The following is a 19,122-nucleotide window of genomic DNA, read 5'->3' as shown; positions in this document are numbered from 1 at the left end:
AACATCAGATCCTCACATGATCTCCTCCTCTGCTCCCCTCTCATCTCCTCTTCCCACCATTGCATCCAAGATTTCTCCCATGCCTCCCCCATACTCTGGAATGCTCTGCCACAACACATCAGACTCTCGCCTACCTTGGCAAGCTTCAAAAGGAATCTGAAGACCCACCTCTTCCGACAAGCCTACAACCTGCCTTAATCCTCAGTCTGATACAGCGACGCACAATCGGCTCTACCCTAACCTACTGTATCCTCACCTATCCCTTGTAGACTGTGAGCCCTCGCGGGCAGGGACCTCTCTCCTCCTGTACCTGTCTGTGCCTTGTATTGTTTAGGATTATTGTACTTGTCCCTATTATGTACACCCCTTTCACATGTAAAGCACCATGGAATTGATGGCGCTATAATAATAAATAATAATAATAGCTTCTGTAATACAGTCATATTAAAAAGTTTGGGCACCCCTATTAATGTTAACCTTTTTTCTTTATAACAAATTGGGTTTTTTCAACAGCTATTTCAGTTTCATATATCTAATAACTGATGGACTGAGTAATATTTCTGGATTGAAATGAGGTTTATTGTACTAACAGAAAATGTGCAATCCGCATTTAAACAAAATTTGACCGGTGCAAAAGTATGGGCACCCTTATCTATTTCTTGATTTGAACACTCCTAACTACTTTTTACTGACTTACTAAAGCACTAAATTGGTTTTGTAACCTCATTGAGCTTTGAACGTCATAGGCAGGTGTATCCAATCATGAGAAAAAGTATTTAAGGTGGCCACTTGCTAGTTGTTCTCCTATTTGAATCTCGTATGAAGAGTGGCATCATGGGCTCCTCAAAACAACTCTCAAATTATCTGAAAACAAAGATTATTCAACATAGTTGTTCAGGTGAAGGATACAAAAAATTGTCTAAGAGATTTAAACTGTCAGTTTCCACTGTGAGGAACATAGTAAGGAAATGTAAGAACACAGGTACAGTTCTTGATAAGCCCAGAAGTGGAAGGCCAAGAAAAATATCAGAAAGGCAGAGAAGAAGAATGGTGAGAACAGTCAAGGACAATCCACAGACCACCTCCAAAGACCTGCAGCATCATCTTGCTGCAGATGGTGTCAATGTGCATCGGTCAACAATACAGCGCACGTTGCACAAGAAGTAGCTGTATGGGAGAGTGATGCGAAAGAAGCTGTTTCTGCAAGCACGCCACAAACAGTCACCTGAGGTATGCAAAAGCACATTTGGACAAGCCTGTTACATTTTGGAAGAAGGACCTGTGGACTGATGAAACAAACATTGAGTTGTTTGGTCATACAAAAAGGCGTTATGCATGGAGGCAAAAAAACACAGCATTCCAAGAAAAGCACTTGCTACCCACAGTAAAATTTGGTGGAGGTTCCATCATACTTTGGGGCTGTGTGGCCAATACCGGCACCAGGAACCTTGTTAAAGTTGAGGGTCGCATGGATTCAACTCAGTATAAGCAGATTCTTGACAATAATGTGCAAGAATCAGTGACGAAGTTGAAGTTACACAGCGGATGGATATTTCAGCAAGACAATGATCCAAAACACAGCTCCAAATCTACTCAATCATTCATGCAGAGGAACAATTACAATGTTCTGGAATGGCCATCCCAGTCCCCAGACCTGAATATCATTGAACATCTGTGGGATGATTTGAAGCGTGCTGTCCATGCTCAGCGACCATCAAACTTAACTGAACTGGAATTGTTTTGTAAACAGGAATGGTCAAATATACCTTCATCCAGGATCCAGGAACTCATTAAAAGCTACAGCAAGCGACTAGAGGCTGTGATTTTTGCAAAAGAAGGATCTACGAAATATTAATGTCACTTTTATGTTGAGGTGCTCATACTTTCGCACCGGTCAAATTTTGTTTAAATGCGGATTGCACATTTTCTGTTAGTAAAATAAACCTCATTTCAATCCAGAAATATTACTCAGTCCATCAGTTATTAGATATATGAAACTGAAATAGCTGTTGCAAACCCCCAAATTGTTATAAAGAAAAAAGGTTAACATTAATAGGGGTGCCCAAACTTTTTCATATGACTGTATATGTTTCTGTAGTGGTTTTATCTCTACTTGCTAACACAGTACAAAGATATATTTTACATGTTTCCGTAATGAAAGTTCTGCCCATGGCCCCTCTTGTATCTGTTTCTCACAACCAGCCATTCTGACACCGCCCACCCTGAAGGAGAGGTGGGCGTCTATTAAAGCCCGCAGGGATGTGTGAGAGGGTGTACTTATTGTAAGCTGTAGCAGACTGTAGCTTATCACAAGTTGTGGAGAAAAAAAAAATGGTTTCAGCAGAGATTTGCAGGGCTGCATGTTTTTTAGTTTTTACTGATGAGTGGTTTTTTTAGCTGGTTGGGTGGGTTTTGTTTAACCCTTAGGGGTACTTTGCACAGTGCGACATCGCTAGCCGATTGTAGCGATGCCGAGCGCGATAGTCCCTGCCTCCGTCACAGCAGCGATATCTTGTGATTGCTGCCGTAGCGAATATTATCGCTACGGCAGCTTCACACACACTTACCTGCCCTGCGACGTCGCTCTGGCCGGCGACCCGCCTCCTTCCTAAGGGGGCGGGTCATGCGGCGTTACAGTGACGTCACACGGCAGGCGGCCAATAGAAGCGGAGGGGTGGAGATGAGCGGGACGTAAACATCCCGCCCACCTCCTTCCTTGGATCTGGAGTAGACACTTTAATGCAGACCTGACACCTTACATGTAAGTTTAAGTAAATAGTTGCATCACTCACAATATAAGAATTCTAGAACAATCTTCCCTTATTATTGTCCTTATTCCTTACTATTTGCTCTACCCTCTCACGCCTTGCAAAGAGTAACGGATAGATAAAGGATCATCCTTTTTAAACATTATGTGCCTCACACCCTTAACCAGGGTCAAAATAAGCAGGAGTAAAAAGGACAGTATTAATGGTGATTCGCAGTATGCCTCTGCCCTGGTAAGATCATTTCATGATTATTTATTTGGAGCTTTTGTAAATATTCATTGTATACACTGAGCATACGTTTGTTGCCTTTGGTGGGAGCACATGTGTTCTTGTTTCCTTTGAGTAGTTGTAGGAGTATGGGCATGAAGATCTGTGCAGCCTTATGAGATTAATGGTTCAACACTGCCCTCTGCTAGCCGAAGACAGAATAGGCACAAGACAATTAGCAGCCTAGGAATTGAAAACTGGAGAATTGGTTCCCGGGGGGGGGGAAGCCTTAGGGAGAGGAACCAGTTCAGGAAGAGACAAGGGAGGAGGAGGTGGAAGGAGCCGGAGGAGGGACCGGAAGAGGAGTAGGGGTCCGCAGCAGAGCTTCAGCATGGGAACATGCAGACAGAGGGGAAGAAGGAAGCCTCCCCTTCAGGAGGCTGGCATGGCAGCGGGCCAGTCCCGAAGTTCGCTGGAGCAGGCAGTATGCAAGACCCTCCAGGGCCCCACACTATCTAGTGAGCCCCCCGCTTCAACGGTCAAGACCCTCCAGACCCTTGCACCATCCAGGGAGACCTCCACTATGCCAGTCAAGACCCTTTGGATCCCCTGTACCATCCAGCGAGACCCTCGCTATGCCGGCCAAGACCCCTAAGACCCCCGCTACGCCAGTCAAGACTTCCGAGACCCCTGCCACGCCGGTCAGGACGCAGACTCCCGCTACGCCGGTCAAGATCCCCAGTCTGGACTACGTGGGCAAGCCGCAGATATTGTCAGACAAGATAACCAGCCGTGGGTGACCCGTATGTGTCAGGCTGTTACCTTCAACTCGGCCGTGGGGTACTTAATGCAGAGATGGTGATTATAGTGGTTTGAGCTTAGCATCCAGTGCAACTCAGTGACTGTAAGCCACAGAGACATAGGTTTAGTGGTTAGGCATTAAGGACATAGGCCCTGACTGGTCCAGATCCTTTTCCATAGTGGTTAATGTGGGCCACGTATTAGTAGAAGGAGTGTTATTTCCTTGAAGTCTGGTATACTGAGAGTTTATTGATTGCTGTGTTTGAAAACTAAACATTGTAATTCTTCAATTGTGATAAGCTTCCCCTGTATTCTTCCCCCCCCGTGTATTCATAAATTTGGTTATGTCATCACTGTGTCTTCCTTCTCTGTGTGCTGCATCTGGATCTTTGGATCTTGCACTCATTACATAATCATGCCAATATGGCAATGACTGGTGATTTCTATGTGTACTCATTAAAAGTTACTTTTTATTTGAACTTCTTTAATTGAAATTATGATTTGATTAGCAGGACGTTTTTTGCACATTCTGGCTTGGTTTACCTGTACCTATCAAAGGCAGATAACTCGCTGGTTTATACCTGCGTGCTGTAGAATAACAATCAGACATAAGAAATGTGAAATTGACTGGAAATGTGCTAGAATGCGCTGGGGATATTCTAGGGAAAGACTTGTAACTCTGGGTTGGCCTGCCTTCTGTAATTTGCACTGATGTGAACCCATAGCTTTGAAATCCATTGTTGCACAGAGCGAGGGGAATACAAAAATTCTGAAAAATTCCAGATCTCGTAGAACTCTTAAATGGACATTCAAGGGAATCTGTTCCCTTGGACTATTTTACAACTGAAATGTGTTAAATGGCTGAATGGGTCCTAGTACAACAATACAAATATCTGAATAATTCCATTACCTGATAATCCTGCGTCCTCCACAAAAGCCACATCTCCTTTATCATCTTTCAAACATCTGACCAAACAAAAAAAAGAGCATGTAGTCATAATTCATTTCTATATACTCCTCTGCTACAAAGGTTAAGAAAAAATAAGCCATAATGAATACATGAATTGCCATATGAGAGCAGAGCTCTGGGGAAATGAGTGAGGTGAGCATGGGTTTATTTTTTCATATGTGTGTGAGATACGTGTCTGTATGTAAGATGCTTGACTCCGGAATGTCTGACTGAAGGCCTTTGACCTTCCCCAACAACCCCCTACCCCCTAGGGTTCTTATCTAAAATAAACACAAACACTGTGTGACGTTGGAATATAAAGGCCACAGCAGCCCCATTTATTCATAACATAAACATCAGCCATGTAACAATACAACTCTTCATTGAAGAACCCGAAAAAAGGAAGGGGGGGGTACCTGAAGGTTAACCAAAATGTTCTTTGCAACATCAGCCCGTCTCCTGACCCTCAGCCGCAACACACCGACTCGAGAGCCCAAGCCAGATGTTGCCCCCACTATGTCCCGCTGAGACTCAACCCAGCAAGGACCCGTTTACCAAACAATTGCACCGCTAGAGGTAACCCGCTCCGGCACTGGGTTCCGTCCTCTCCTCTGTGCAAACCCCCACCTTCAGACACCCCCCTCCTTTCCGCCGCTGCGACAAATACGATCTTCCTTCTTTTCTTCATCGATGTCGAATCCACAATTAGGGCGGGCGGGCGGGAACGATTCCAGTCACCGTCCAGGTAGGAATGACCCACCCCCCCTCTGACCTGCCCTATATACTACCCCCTATAGCCACCACCCCCTGACCAATCAAACTGACCCCTGATCCTAACTGACCCTTAGCACCACCCCCAAATTTCGCGCCCAAACTGACTTTCTCCATTAACCCCTTATTAACCCTATGGCCTGGCATCCCTCCTAGTCATGTAGCCCTCCCTTAAGCCCCTTCGGGTCAGCAGTCCGGGCTCTTCCTATGTGGGGATCATAGTGTGTTTGGGGGGGGCTATATGGGGACTCATACTTTATATAGGAGGCCAAGTGGGAGATCATACTGTACTTGGGGGGTGAAGAAAGATATTCCAGCAACAGTTGCTGGAATATCTTTCTTCATCATTACCAAAGAATTGCCGACTTTTTTCCTTGCACGGTCCACAGGTCTCGGTCTCCTATCAAGCAGGTGAGCTGGGTAAAACCTTCATTCCTTGTACTTGGGGGGCTATGTGAGGACTTATACTGTATATAGGAGGCTATGTGGGGGCTCATACTGTCAATATCAGGAAGCTATGTTGGGGACTTATCCCTATATAGGATGTTTTGAAGGGGCTCATAATGTACATAGGATGCTATGGGGGGCTCATACTGTATCTGGAGTGCTATATGGATATACATACTGTATATAGGAGGGCTATGTGGGGACTCATACTGTATATAGGAAGCTATGTAGGAGTTCATACTGTATATATTGGGAGGCTATGTGAGGACTCATACTGTATGTAAGAAGTTATGTATGGGTTCATGCTGTATATGGGAAACTGTGTGGTGGCTCATACTGTATATGGAGAGACTGTGTGTGGGCTCTTTCTGTATGTAAGAGGGGCCTCTGCAATGTTCTCTTTATTTTGTGAGAGCAGAAAAACTTTTTAAAGTCATGCATTGGTTAAGATGTCTGCTTGTTGGGAGGAATCTAAAGGGTGCTTTACACGCTGCGACATCGCTACCGATATATCGTCGGGGTCACGTCGTTAGTGACGCACATCCGGTGCCGGTAGCGACATTGCAGCGTCTGACAGCAAGGAGCGATTATCAACGATCGCAAAATTGTTCAAAAACGGTGATCGTTTCCTTAATATCGCTGCTGTCACAGGTACAATGTTGTTCGTCGTTCCTGCGGCAGCACACATCACTGTGTGACACTGCAGGAAGGACGAACAACTCCTTACCTGCGTCCACCAGCAATGCGGAAGGAAGGAGGTGGGCGGGATGTTACGTCCCGCTCATATCCGCCCCTCGGCTTCTATTGGGCGACCGCTTAGTGACGTCTCGGTGATGTCGCTGTGACGCCGAACGCATCTTCCCCTTGAAGGAGGGATTGTTCGGCGGTCACAGCGACGTCACTGACAAGGTATGTACGTGTGACACTGCTGTAGCGATAATGTTCACTACGGCAGCGAACACCAAATGTCGCACATACGACGGGGGCGGGTGCTATTGTTCTCGACATCGCTAGCAATCGCTAGCGATGTCGCAGTGTGTAAAGCACCCTTAAGGCTATGTGCCCATGGGAGATTAAACCTGCGCATTTATCTGCGGAAAATCCGCGGATTTCCTGGATTTTCCAGATAAATCCGCAGGTTTCAGCAAGTATGGACACTCCCCGTGTTATCCTCTGGAACATGGGGAGTGCTGTGTCCATACTGCGGATATGTGCGGCTGCGGAACATGCTGCGGATGTCCCGCAGCCGCACGTAATTGCATGTCAATTATTTCTGAGGAATTACCTGTGGAAATCCCGGCCCTCCACTATGGAGATAGAGGCCGGGACTTCCGTAGGTAAGCCACACGACTGCCCGCAGGTTTACCGCAGCTATTTAGCTATTTCGCTGTACTACCACAGCTAAAAATAGCTGCGGTTTCCGGCGAGCAGCTGCATAAGTTATGATTAAGGACTTTTATTTATTGTCCAAAAGTACGAGGTGCCCTTATGCGTGTTCTCTCAAGTTTTGGATCCGTTGGAATTTTAATATCTAATACATTTTTGATATTTTAATATACTGGATTGTGGTGCTGGGTCCACTCTTCACTTCCTCTCAGCTTGCAGAGGGATGCAGCAGTCTTGAATTTGCCAAGCTTTTGAAGCGTGATCACCGAACAATCAAGCGTTTCATGGCAAATAGCCAACAGGGCCGCAAGAAGCGTGTTGGGCAAAAAAGGCGCAAAATAACTGCCCATGAATTGAGGAAAATCAAGCATGAAGCTGCCAAGATGCCATTTGCCTCCAGTTTGGCCATATTTCAGAGCCGCAACCTTACTGGAGTATTAAAAAGCACAAGGTGTGCCATACTGAGGGACATGGCCAAGGTAAGGAAGGCTGAAAAACCACCACCTTTGAACAAGAAACATAAGATAAAACGTCAAGACTGGGCCAAGAAATATCTGAAGACTGATTTTTCAAAGGTTTTATGGACTGATGAAACGAGAGTGACTCTTGATAGGCCAGATGGATGGGCCAGAGGCTGGATCAATAAAGGGCAGAGAGCTCCACTCCGACTCAGACGCCAGCAAGGTGGAGGTGGGGTACTGGTATGGGCTGGTATCATCAAACATGAACTTGTGGGACCTTTTTGGGTTGAGGATGGAGTGAAGCTCAACTCTCAGACTTACTGCCAGTTTCTGGAAGACAACTTCTTCAAGCAGTGGTACAGGAAGAAGTCGGTATCATTCAAGAAAAACATGATTTTCCTGCAGCACAATGCTCCATCGCATGCATCCACCTACTCCACAGCGTGGCTGGCTAGTAAAGGTCTAAAATATGACAAAATAATGACATGGCCCCCTTGTTCACCTGATCTGAACCCCATAGAGAACCTGTGGTACCTCATAAAATGTAAGATCTACAGGGAGGGAAAACAGTACACCTCTCGGAACAGTGTCTGGGAGGCTGTGGTGGCTGCTGCACGCAATGTTGATCGTAAACAGATCAAGCAACTGACAGAATCTATGGATGGTCGGCTGTTGAGTGTCATCATAAAGAAAGGTGGCTATATTGGTCACTAATTTTTTTGGGTTTAGTTTTTGCATGTCAGAAATGTTTATTTCTAAATTTTGTGCACTTATATTGGTTTACCTGTTGAAAATAAACAAGTGAGATGGGAATATATTTGGTTTTTATTAAGTTGCCTAATAATTCTGCACAGTAATAGTTACGCGCACAAACAGATATCCTCCTAAGATAGCCATATCTAAAAAAAAAACCTACTCCAACTTCCAAAAATAATAAGCTTTGATATTTATGAGTCTTTTGGGTTGATTGAGAACATAATTGTTGATCAATAATAAAAAAAAATCCTCTAAAATACAACTTGCCTAATAATTCTGCACATGGTGTACACCTCATAAGATATTTATTTAGGGGAGTAGTGAGCAATTTTAACCCTCAAGTGACTTACAGAATTATATAACACTAGAAGGTGGCCCGATTCTAACGCATCGGGTATTCTAGAATTTACGTATTGTGTAGTTAATGTATGATTTTTGTTATATATATAGAGGTTGTTGTTTGTAGTTGCCAAGTGTTTGTGTAGGGCGCTGTAAATGTTCTGGGTGTTGTCTGGGTGGGGGGGTGTGAGAGCGGTGTTGTTTGTGTGTTGCGTTGTGTGTGTTGCATTGTTTGTGGAGCGCTGTGTGTCTGTAGCGTTATGTGTGTGTGGTGCTGTGTGTATTGCGCTGTTTGTGTGGGTGTGTGGGGTGTGTGTGTGTGTGTGTTTTTGGGGGAGGTATGTTTTGTGCAATGTGTGTGTTACGCGGTATGTGCATATATTTGTGTGTGCCGCGGTGTTTGTGTGTTGTGTGTGTGCAGCATTGTCTGTGTGTGGGTGTCTGTGTAGGGTGGTGTTTGTGGTTCCCAGTGTGTGTGTGGTGTGTTGTGCGGTGCGTGTGTGGCAGTGTGTGTGTGTTTTGGGGGGAGGTGTGCACCCCCCATCGTGGTCCACCCCCCATGCTGCACCCCCCATCGTGCTCCATCCCCCATGCTGCGCATCCCCCATCGTGCTCCATCCCTCATGCTGCGCACCCCCCATCGTCCTCCATCCCCCATGCTGCGCACCCCCATCGTGTTCCATCCCCCAAGCTGCGCACCCCCCATCGTGTTTCATCCCCCCATTCTGGGCACCCCCCATCATGGTCCACCTCCCATGCTGCAGCCCCATCGTGCTTCATCCCCCATGCTGCACTCCCCATCGTGCTCCATCCCCCATGCTGCGCACCCCTATCGTGCTCCATCCCTCATGCTGCGCACCCCCCATCGTGTTTCATCCCCCCATTCTGGGCACCCCCCATCGTGCTCTATCCCCCATGCTGCACCCCCCATCATGCTCCATCCCCCATGCTGCGCACCCCCCATCGTGTTTCATCCCCCCATTCTGGGCACCCCCCATCGTGGTCCACCCCCCATCGTGCTCCATCCCCCATGCTGCACTCCCCATTGTGCTCCATCCCCCATGCTGCGAACCCCTCAGAGAGGAGTATAATAGGAGGATTATAATAGGAGGACTATAATAGGAGGAGTAGTCCTGGGGAAAGAGGAGTATAATGGGAGGAGTTGTCCTGGGGGGAGGTGTACAGGTGCCCAACGTGTGCGGGGGGCGTGGCCGAGCGGGCATAGTGTGAGGGGGCGTGGCCGAGCGGGCATAGTGTGAGGGGGCGTGGCCGAGCGGGCATAGTGTGAGGGGGACATGGCCGAGCGGGCATAGTGTGAGGGGGCGTGGCCTAGCGGGCATAGTGTGAGGGGGCATGGCCTAGCGGGCATAGTGTGAGGGGGCGTGGCCTAGAGGGCATCGCGTGTGGGGGCGTGGCCTAGCGAGCATCACATGCGGGGTGTGTGGCCTAGCGGGCATCGCGTGTGGGGGCGTGGCCTAGCGAGCATCACATGCGGGGGGCGTGGCCTAGCGGGCATCGCATGCGGGGGGCATGTCCTAGCGGGCATCGCGTGCGGGGGCGTGCCTAGCGGGCATCGTGTGCGGGGGGCGGGCCTGGTCAAACGGTTAATCCATGCGAGGGGCGGGGCCAGGCTGAGCCGAGCGGCTAATCCGTGTGGAGGGGCGGTTGTCACTGTAAGGACACAATGTCACTGTAACGACACAATTTTGGAGCAAGACAGACAGACAGACAGAATAAGGCAATTATATATATAGACTAGAAGGTGGCCCGATTCTAACGCATCGGGTATTCTAAAATTTATTGTGTAGTTAATGTATGATTTTTATTTGGCCTAAAGCACACTTCCGCATAAAAAACGTCTGTGTGACACGGTCCGTTTTTCGGGTCCGTGTTCCGTTTTTTTGGGGCGTTTCTCCGGTACGTATGGCATCTGTGTGATGGCGTATGCGAGCCGTGAGTACATGTAAAATGTCCGTGTTTGTGTGTAAAATGCCCGTGTATGTGTACGTGGAATGTCCGTTTGTGTGTTGCACAATGTCGTTGATACATGTCGGCTGACAGCAGACAGAGTTGCGCGATGAGAATGAACTCGGGTGAACTTCACCCGACTTCATTGTCATGCCGCGGCTCTGTCTGTGTGCCGCGTACTGATTAGCGGTCACCTGTGAAGGATTCACCAGTGACCGCTAATCCCCCGAGTGACTGAAGTGAGCAGCCCTCTCTCATACTAACCGCTCCCCGATCATCAGCGCGGCGAGGAACAGCTGTGCAGAGAATATGCGACAACAATTACTTTGAATATGCCGGCCGCTCAGTAATCAATCTCGTATTCCCTGCTTTCCCCACCCACAGACGCCTGTGATTGGTTGCAGTCAGACACGCCCCCCACGCTGAGTGACAGCTGTCTCACTGCACCCAATCACAGCAGCCGGTGGGCGTGTCTATACTGTGCAGTAAAATAAATAAATAAATAATTAAAAAAAACGGCGTGGGGTCCCCCCCAATTTTAATACCAGCCAGATAAAGCCATACGGCTGAAGGCTAGTATTCTCAGGATGGGGAGCCCCACGTTATGGGGAGCCCCCCAGCCTAACAATATCAGTCAGCAGCCGCCCAGAATTGCCGCATACATTATATGCGACAGTTCTGGGACTGTACCCGGCTCTTCCCGATTTGCCCTGGTGCATTGGCATTCGGGGTAATAAGAAGTTTTTGGCAGCCCATAGCTGCCAATAAGTCCTAGATTAATCATGTCAGGCGTCTCCCCGAGATACCTTCCATGATTAATCTGTAAGTTACAGTAAATAAACACACACACCCGAACAATCCTTTATTAGAAAAAAAAACACTAACAAATTGCCTTGTTCACCAATTTTATAAGCCCGAAAAAGCCCTCCATGTCCGGCGTAATTCAGGACGGTCCAGCGTCGCATCTAGCTGTGCTGCATGAAGGTGACAGGAGCTGCAGAAGACACCGCCGCTCCTGTCAGCTCCACGCAGCTAATGAAGGGAATAGTGCGATCAACTGAGCTGTCACTGAGGTTACTCGCGGCCAACGCTGAATACAGCTGATCGTACCGCACACGTACAAAAAAAACGGATGTGTGTTGCGGGTCTTATATATATATAGATGTTGTTGTGTGTAGTTGCCAAGTGTTTGTGTAGGGCGCTGTACATGTTCTGGGTGTTGTCTGGGTGTGGAGGGGTGTGAGAGTGGTGTTGTTTGTGTGTTGCGTTGTGTGTGTTGCATTGTTTGTGGAGCGCTGTGTGTCTGCAGCGTTGTGTGTGTGGTGCTGTGTGTGTTGCGCGGTTTGTGTGGGTGTGTGTGTGTGTGGAGTGCGTGTGTGTGTTTTTGGGGGAGGTATGTTTTGTGCAATGTGTGTGTTGCGTGGTATGTGCATATATTTGTGTGTGCCACGGTGTTTGTGTGTTGTGTGTGTGCAGCATTGTCTGTGTGTGTGTGGGTGTCTGTGTAGGGCAGTGTTTGTGGTTCCCAGTGTGTGTGTGGTGTGTTGTGCGGTACGTGTGTGGCGGTGTGTGTGTGTTTTGGGGGGAAGTGTGCACCCCCCATCGTGGTCCACCCCCCCATGCTGCACCCCCCATCGTGCTCCTTCCCCCATGCTGCGCACCCCCCATCGTGCTCCATCCCCCATGCTGCGCACCCCCCATCGTGCTCCATCCCCCACGCTGCGCACCCCCATCGTGCTCCATCCCCCATGCTGCACCCCCCATCGTGTTTCATCCTCCCATTCTCGGCACCCCCCATCGTGGTCCACCCCCCATGCTGCACCCTCCATCGTGCTCCATCCCCCATGCTGCACCCCCCATCGTGCTCCATCCCCCATGCTGCACTCCCCATCGTGCTCCATCCCCCATGCTGCGCACCCCCCATCGTGCTCCATCCCCCATGCTGCGCACCCCCCATCGTGTTTCATCCCCCCATTCTGGGCACCCCCCATCGTGCTCCACCCCCCATGCTGCACCCCATCGTGCTCCATCCCCCATGCTGCGCTCCCCATCGTGCTCCATCCCCCATGCTGCACTCCCCATTATGCTCCATCCCCCATGCTGCGAACCCCTCAGAGAGGAGTATAATAGGAGGATTATAATAGGAGGAGTATAATGGGAGGAGTAGTCCTGGGGGGAGGTGTACAGGTGCCCAACGTGTGCGGGGGGCGAGGCCGAGTGGGCATAGTGTGAGGGGGGCGTGGCCGAGCGAGCATAGTGTGAGGGGTCCGTGGCCGAGCGGGCATAGTGTGAGAGGGCGTGTCCTAGCTGGCATAGTGTGAGGGGGACGTAGCCGAGCCGGCATAGTGTGAGGGGGGCGTGGCCTAGCGGGCATAGTATGAGGGGGCCGTGGCCTAGCGGGCATAATGTGCGAGGGCGTGGCCTAGCGGGCATCGCTTGCGGGGTGTGTGGCCTAGCGGGCATCACGTGCGGGGGCGTGGCCTAGCGGGCATTGCGTGCGGGGGACGTGGCCTAGTGGGCATCATGTGCGGGGGTGGGCCTGGCCAAACGGCCAATCCGTGTGGAGGGGCGGGGCCAGGCCGAGCCCAGCAGCCAATCTGACGGTTGTCACTGTAAGGACACAATGTCACTGTAACGACACAATTTTGGAGCAAGACAGACAGACAGACAGACAGAATAAGGCAATTATATATATAGATGGGGCTCTGAAAATAAAAAAATACCATTTTTTTCAGTAAAATGTTGCTTTGGCACCAAAGTTTTAATTTTCAAAAAAGGTAATAAGAGAAAATGGACCATACAATTTGCTATTATGCAATTTCTCCTGAGTTCACTAATAACCCAAAAGTGGTCAAAACTACTTTTGAGGCATAGTGCAAAGCTCAGAAGGGAAGGAGCCCCATATCAGAGTTCAGATTTTGCTGGAATGATTTTGGGATACCATGTCACATTGGCAGAGCCCCCCATAAGTGACCACATTTTACAAACTACATCCCTTAATTAATTAACCTATGGGTGCAGTGAGCATTTTGACACCGTAGATGTGCAACAAAATGTTAAACCTTTGGACGGTACAGAAATAATAATTTTTTTTTTTTTCACAAAAATGTTGTTTTAGCCCCAATTTTTTAATTTTTATAGAGCTAATAAGAAAAAAATGGATTCAAAAATGTGTTATGCAATTTTTCCTGAGCATACCCTATATGTAATCAGAAACTGGTTTTGAGATACAGTGTAAAGCTCAGAAGGGAAGAAGCACCATATTTGACTTCAGAATTTTCTGCATTGATTTGTGGATGCCATGTCACATTTGAAAAGACCCTGAGGTGCCATAACAGCAGAAATCAACCACATGTGACCCAATTTTACAAACTGAAGCCCTCAATGAATTCTTCTAGGGATGCAGTGAGCATATTGACACCACAGATGTGTCATACTATTGGGGGTGAATAAAAATTAATTGCATTTTACTACCCCAGATATCCAATGTTTACAAGGGGAAATAGGTAAAAAAAGCCCCATAATGTGTTACGTACAAAATTTCTACTCAATGTTTCAATGAATGTGGCATATGATTAGTGTTGCAGATTCTTGTCATGTCTCTGCATTTTTACTGTTTTTGATCCTTGTCTCAATAAACTTTTTCTTCCTGTATACTACAAATGACAACCTGTTCTCACATTGCCTAATAGTTCACTATGTTATTAAGTTGATTCCCAAATGAGAGGTCACTTGTTCGAATCGAGAAGCAGCCATGAAAAAGATTTCCCAAGAAAATAAAAACATCATCATCCAACTCATTGATAGTGGTCTTTCGGAGAAAAAAATTGACAAACTGTATCATGTAAGTGCCATGACAGCTGTAAGAATAATTCAAAAGCCAAAAGGTGGACGTCCAGGCAAAATATTGGTCTTAATGGGAACCAATTGTGCCGCCCCCACGCCCGGAGCGGATCCGGACCCGCTGTGTGGCTCAAGGGTTCCTCCGGACCCGGGGGTCACGTGGACATGCCGAATGAAAAGGGGGTTCGTAGTTGTACGGCCTTGGCCGTATTCAGTTCGTGACACCACCCACAGTGTGTGGTGAAGTGAGACACCACCGCTGCTGTTGTGGGATACCCATGGGAGATGTAGTGGCAGCCGGATGTTAACCCCTCGGTGGTTAGGGATGGTTGCCCCGGAGCCAAGTGTCTCTGTGCAGGGTATGGTGATGGCAGGGGCTTGCGCGCCCGGATGGATCAGGGGATGTTTGGTTACTTACAATTAAATGAATCACACGAGTGTTTTGGTAAACCAAGGTGCTGGTGGCCAGCCGCCGTGGCCGGTTGTACTCTGGTCCCCCATCCGGGCTGGTGGTCGCCGTCTTTTCCCCTGCACTAGTTGTGGTTGTGTGTTTAGACTTCCCGGTATAGAACACAGGAGTCCGCTCCCGACTTTCTGGGTGCCTGAGGAGCCGTGCCCGCTGACGCTGACCCGTGGGATCTATGGGCCCTGGCGGTTGCCCTATCCCTCTCTGTGGGTGGTTGTCTGCTTTTTGGACTTTGGTTGGGACAGGACCTGTAATCCTGCCCTCAATCGGTTGATTAGCTAGGCCATTGGTTCCGGTCCTGGCTTCAGGGTCCGAGTACCCCCTCTGTGCATGGTTTCCGGTCGTGTCTCCGCTGTCGGTAGCGGCGGGCTCCAACCCTGTCCCGGTCCTCCTCGGATCTGCCGAGCCGTCTTCCCATCTCCTGCTGACGGAGACTACCGTCTGCCACCTAGCCAAGGTACCAGGGCTCCGACCCTGGCACCGTCCAACTTGAACTTCTCCTCCACTGGAGCTACACCTAGCTCTAGCCTCGACTCCTCTCAACTTGAACTACCACTCCATCGGTTTGCTCTTGACTGTTTGTTTTTCCACCCCGTGCTGTCTAAACCCCTAGGTGGGCGTTCCATAACCGCCTGGTCCCGCTCACTGGCGTGCCTGTCTTGCCCTGAGGGGGGTGACTAGGGTTTCAGGTCGGCTGTATGTAACCCTGTGAGGGATGGTGTTATGCAGGGGCCTAGTGTGTGATTACCTGGTTTTGCCAGGGCGTCACACAATCACCAGGATTTTCGTATATAACCTAAAGCCAGTGCTGTACTGGCTCTATCAAGCTGAGTCTATGTGACGCACTGGCCTATCAGGTCGTCACAGGGTGTTGTGCAATCTGCCCTTCTGTACAATATCCACCTCCTCGTTGGTTACGGGTCCCTGACCTTTGGTGTTGCCAAGAACAAACTAATCAAAATCCTAGGAACTCTCTGCACCACACCCACCATACACACCAGTGGCTGACCTGAAGGGAATAGGGTCGCCCACTTGGGGGGTTGGTTAGGGGAGGTCAGGAGTGTCAGGAGACAGACAGTTGAGAAGTGACTCTCGAGAGGAGAGGTCAGGAGCTGGGCTCCTTGAGACTACTAGGTGGCAGACGTTGGTCTGAGCCTGGTGGGAGCTGGACCCCGGTCGCATGGGATCGTGACAAGGGGCACGAACTGTCGAGGAGGGCAGCCTGTGGCCTTGTGCCATCACCGGGCAGGGGCCAGGGCACGAAGGGGAACGTGGATTCTAGATCAGGAAAAAGCTTCAAGCGTCCTGGCAATTTACCAGATGAGGACGGAGCGTTCTCCACCCACTCCAAAATTGGGGTACTAGCGCAATGAGGGGGATAGGACTTTCCCACTACACAGTCCAGAAAATCCCAATCGTGAACCCTGAGAGCAACCTCACCCAGTTAGTCACGCTGGTGAGCAGGACCCGAATAGTTTCAGGCTAAAGGGACCAAACAGCAGACTAGGTGCCAAGGTAAAAGTCACAGACTAACAAGCAACACCAACAGGCATGGGATCTGGGCGTGCTCCCTCCAAGCGTCAGCGGTGTCCAGAACTTTGGTTTACCACAATTGTTGGTGTCAGTGTTATTGGACTGAGTGAGTACATAAGTGACCCTTACCATCCCAACGGTACCTCCCCGTCACCATCACAGAGTCCCGGGACATCCCCTCTACCCGTGGAGGGGTTAAACAGCTGCCTGCCCACACCATCACCACCAGGTACTCCCAATTGCAGCGGTGGTACTCCTTCTTGCCACGCACCATGGGTGGCATCACGAACTTTCCACACCATCCCCTGTAAATACTCCCCCCTTTATTCCGAGTGGCCGCGCGACCCCGACCCTCGGGTCCGGAGACCCCTCGAGCCACTGCGGATCCGGATCCGAGCAGCCTGGCTGCTGACGCAGGGGTGGCACACCTTTGAAACTTTGGTGTCACAAACAGGATCCGAGCAGGATCCACTTACCTGGGTGACATGCGCCTTGGAGCCGAAAGCCGCGAGTCGAGATTCCTTTTTCCACCAATTCCGCCATTTTCCCCCATCTTTTCACGCCAAAACGCTATCTTCCCCGTGAAAGCACGCGAAGAAGAAGGCCCGACCTTTGTCCTGCGTGTGAGGCTGGAACCAGAAGTTGCCAGAGGGCCACAGCGCGCGAAGGAGTGCTGAGTGAAAACCGAGGGGGCGTGCCGGAATGTAACTACAGCCGAAGAGAAGCAGGTATGCCATAACGTTCCTGGGTGACGCAGAGGCAAGATGGCGGAGCTGGAGTGGTCACCAGAACTTGCTGTTCCCGGGACCGCAACTTGGATTGAGGAGGAGACAGAGCAGCTGTGCAGGAGGATGCGGAAGCAGTTCCTGTTTATTTTGAACCACTGGAGGGAAGAGATGAGGAGCCTGGCGATGGCGGAGCGAGCCCATGAGATCGAGATCCCACGTGAAGAGAGGGTAAGCGGTTACCCAGTCCCTACTGATTGCCCAAATCCAGCCACTGTGGCTGAGGGATCCAGACCGCCCCCACTCGTGGTGAGCACTACATCGTCACCTACCCTGTTCTCAGCGGACGCCGAGCTGCACACACCAACCCCGGCAGCGGAACCTTCAGTGCCTTTAAGTAAAGCTCCAGCTGCAGAAACCACGGGCTTGGCCCTCATCCCTGTCATGACAGCGGTCATCCGAACCCAGGTCAGACCAGACCCGGCCACATCATCAGACTCGTCCTCAGAGGCGGAGCACCCAGACCCTGCAACCCCGGCTGCGGACGAGTCGGTTCTTTAAAGTGCCAAGGCGGGAGTGGAGCCTGACGATCTCCCGGTTCCACTGCCGCACAGCATCCCGATGGCTGTTGGGGCCTCAAGAGTCCACATAAAACCAGAGCCAGCTAGGGAGCTGAGGCCGGACGCTGACACCCCCTACTGGGAACGACATCACCAGCGAAAGCTGACACCAGCCATGACCACTCCAGATCAACGGCAGTGGGAGATCATTGCCCGTACACGAAGGGAGAAAAAAAATTTGAGGAAAGCCACCTCCTGTGTTCGGGGGCCGCAACGAAGGGGCCTTGTGTGGTGCCTCGACCTTGAGAAGGGGTGGGGTTTCCTCTGGGAAGCAAGTCTCCCCGACGAAGTGTTTGCAGCTCGAAGGTATATTGAGCAGCATCTCCCAAGGGATCACCCAGGCCGTAACCTGGAGCCAGGGGAGGTAGTCACTTACACGCGGCACTGGAGCGAGCGGGGCTGGTATGCCCTAGATGTGAAACAGCTCACTATGGTGAATGAGCAAGTTGTGCCAGCTGCTGCTGTTGACTATCGGCCTCCACGGAGGTACAGAGAAAAGTGTTGAAAAATGTTTAAATATCAGTGGTTTAACGATGCCATAGAATTGTTAGGTATCGGTGCTTTCGTTCATTGTTTTTCACAGTTTGTTGTTTTTCATATAGAAAATGCTAGTAAATGAGTGCCTAATTAACCAGTTTTAATGAAAAGACTGAAAGTCACCTGATTAAAAAGAAGATTGCTAAAATGTGTACACCCGGTGCATGGACTTCGTTAGTTATATATTTAGTAAAAATGGACCACGGTCACAGGAGTGGAGTGACCAACACGAACTTATGTATTACATACAGTTGCACCTCCTGTACCCACCAGAGTCGTCAAAAACAACACCCGGGACCTTAATCTGGTCACGGACCCACCATAGGTATGCAGTGGGTCAGGTTGTTTGGGTGGCGGGTTGACGGGAACCGGGACACTGGGACTGGACTGTCGTGGGTAGAGGCTGCAACGGAGCAGGTTGAGTCTCCGCTACCACTGAAACCGGTAGCGTCCCATCGTTGAGGAGATGAACTCTTAAAATGTTGGTAACATTTAAGTGTCAAGCCTCCCTAATGTGGGATGAAAATGTGAATAAAAATGTTAAC

General features: G+C 49.6%; 1 protein-coding gene across 1 annotated transcript in view; it reads right to left on the bottom strand.

The window, feature by feature from the left end:
- LOC142296894 (saxiphilin-like) overlaps positions 1 to 19,122 on the bottom strand; it is a 140,513-nt gene that overhangs the window by 82,745 nt on the left and 38,646 nt on the right. The window contains exon 9 of the mRNA XM_075340997.1: positions 4,687 to 4,742. Within this exon, the coding sequence (XP_075197112.1) occupies positions 4,687 to 4,742 (56 nt within the window). The remainder of the gene's footprint in view (positions 1 to 4,686; positions 4,743 to 19,122) is intronic.

The sequence above is a fragment of the Anomaloglossus baeobatrachus genome, chromosome 3 (assembly GCF_048569485.1).
Source record: "Anomaloglossus baeobatrachus isolate aAnoBae1 chromosome 3, aAnoBae1.hap1, whole genome shotgun sequence".
Taxonomy (NCBI): Eukaryota; Metazoa; Chordata; class Amphibia; order Anura; family Aromobatidae; genus Anomaloglossus; species Anomaloglossus baeobatrachus.
The sequence above is the reverse complement of the archived record's forward strand: the minus strand, read 5'-3'. Positions and strand labels throughout refer to the sequence as shown.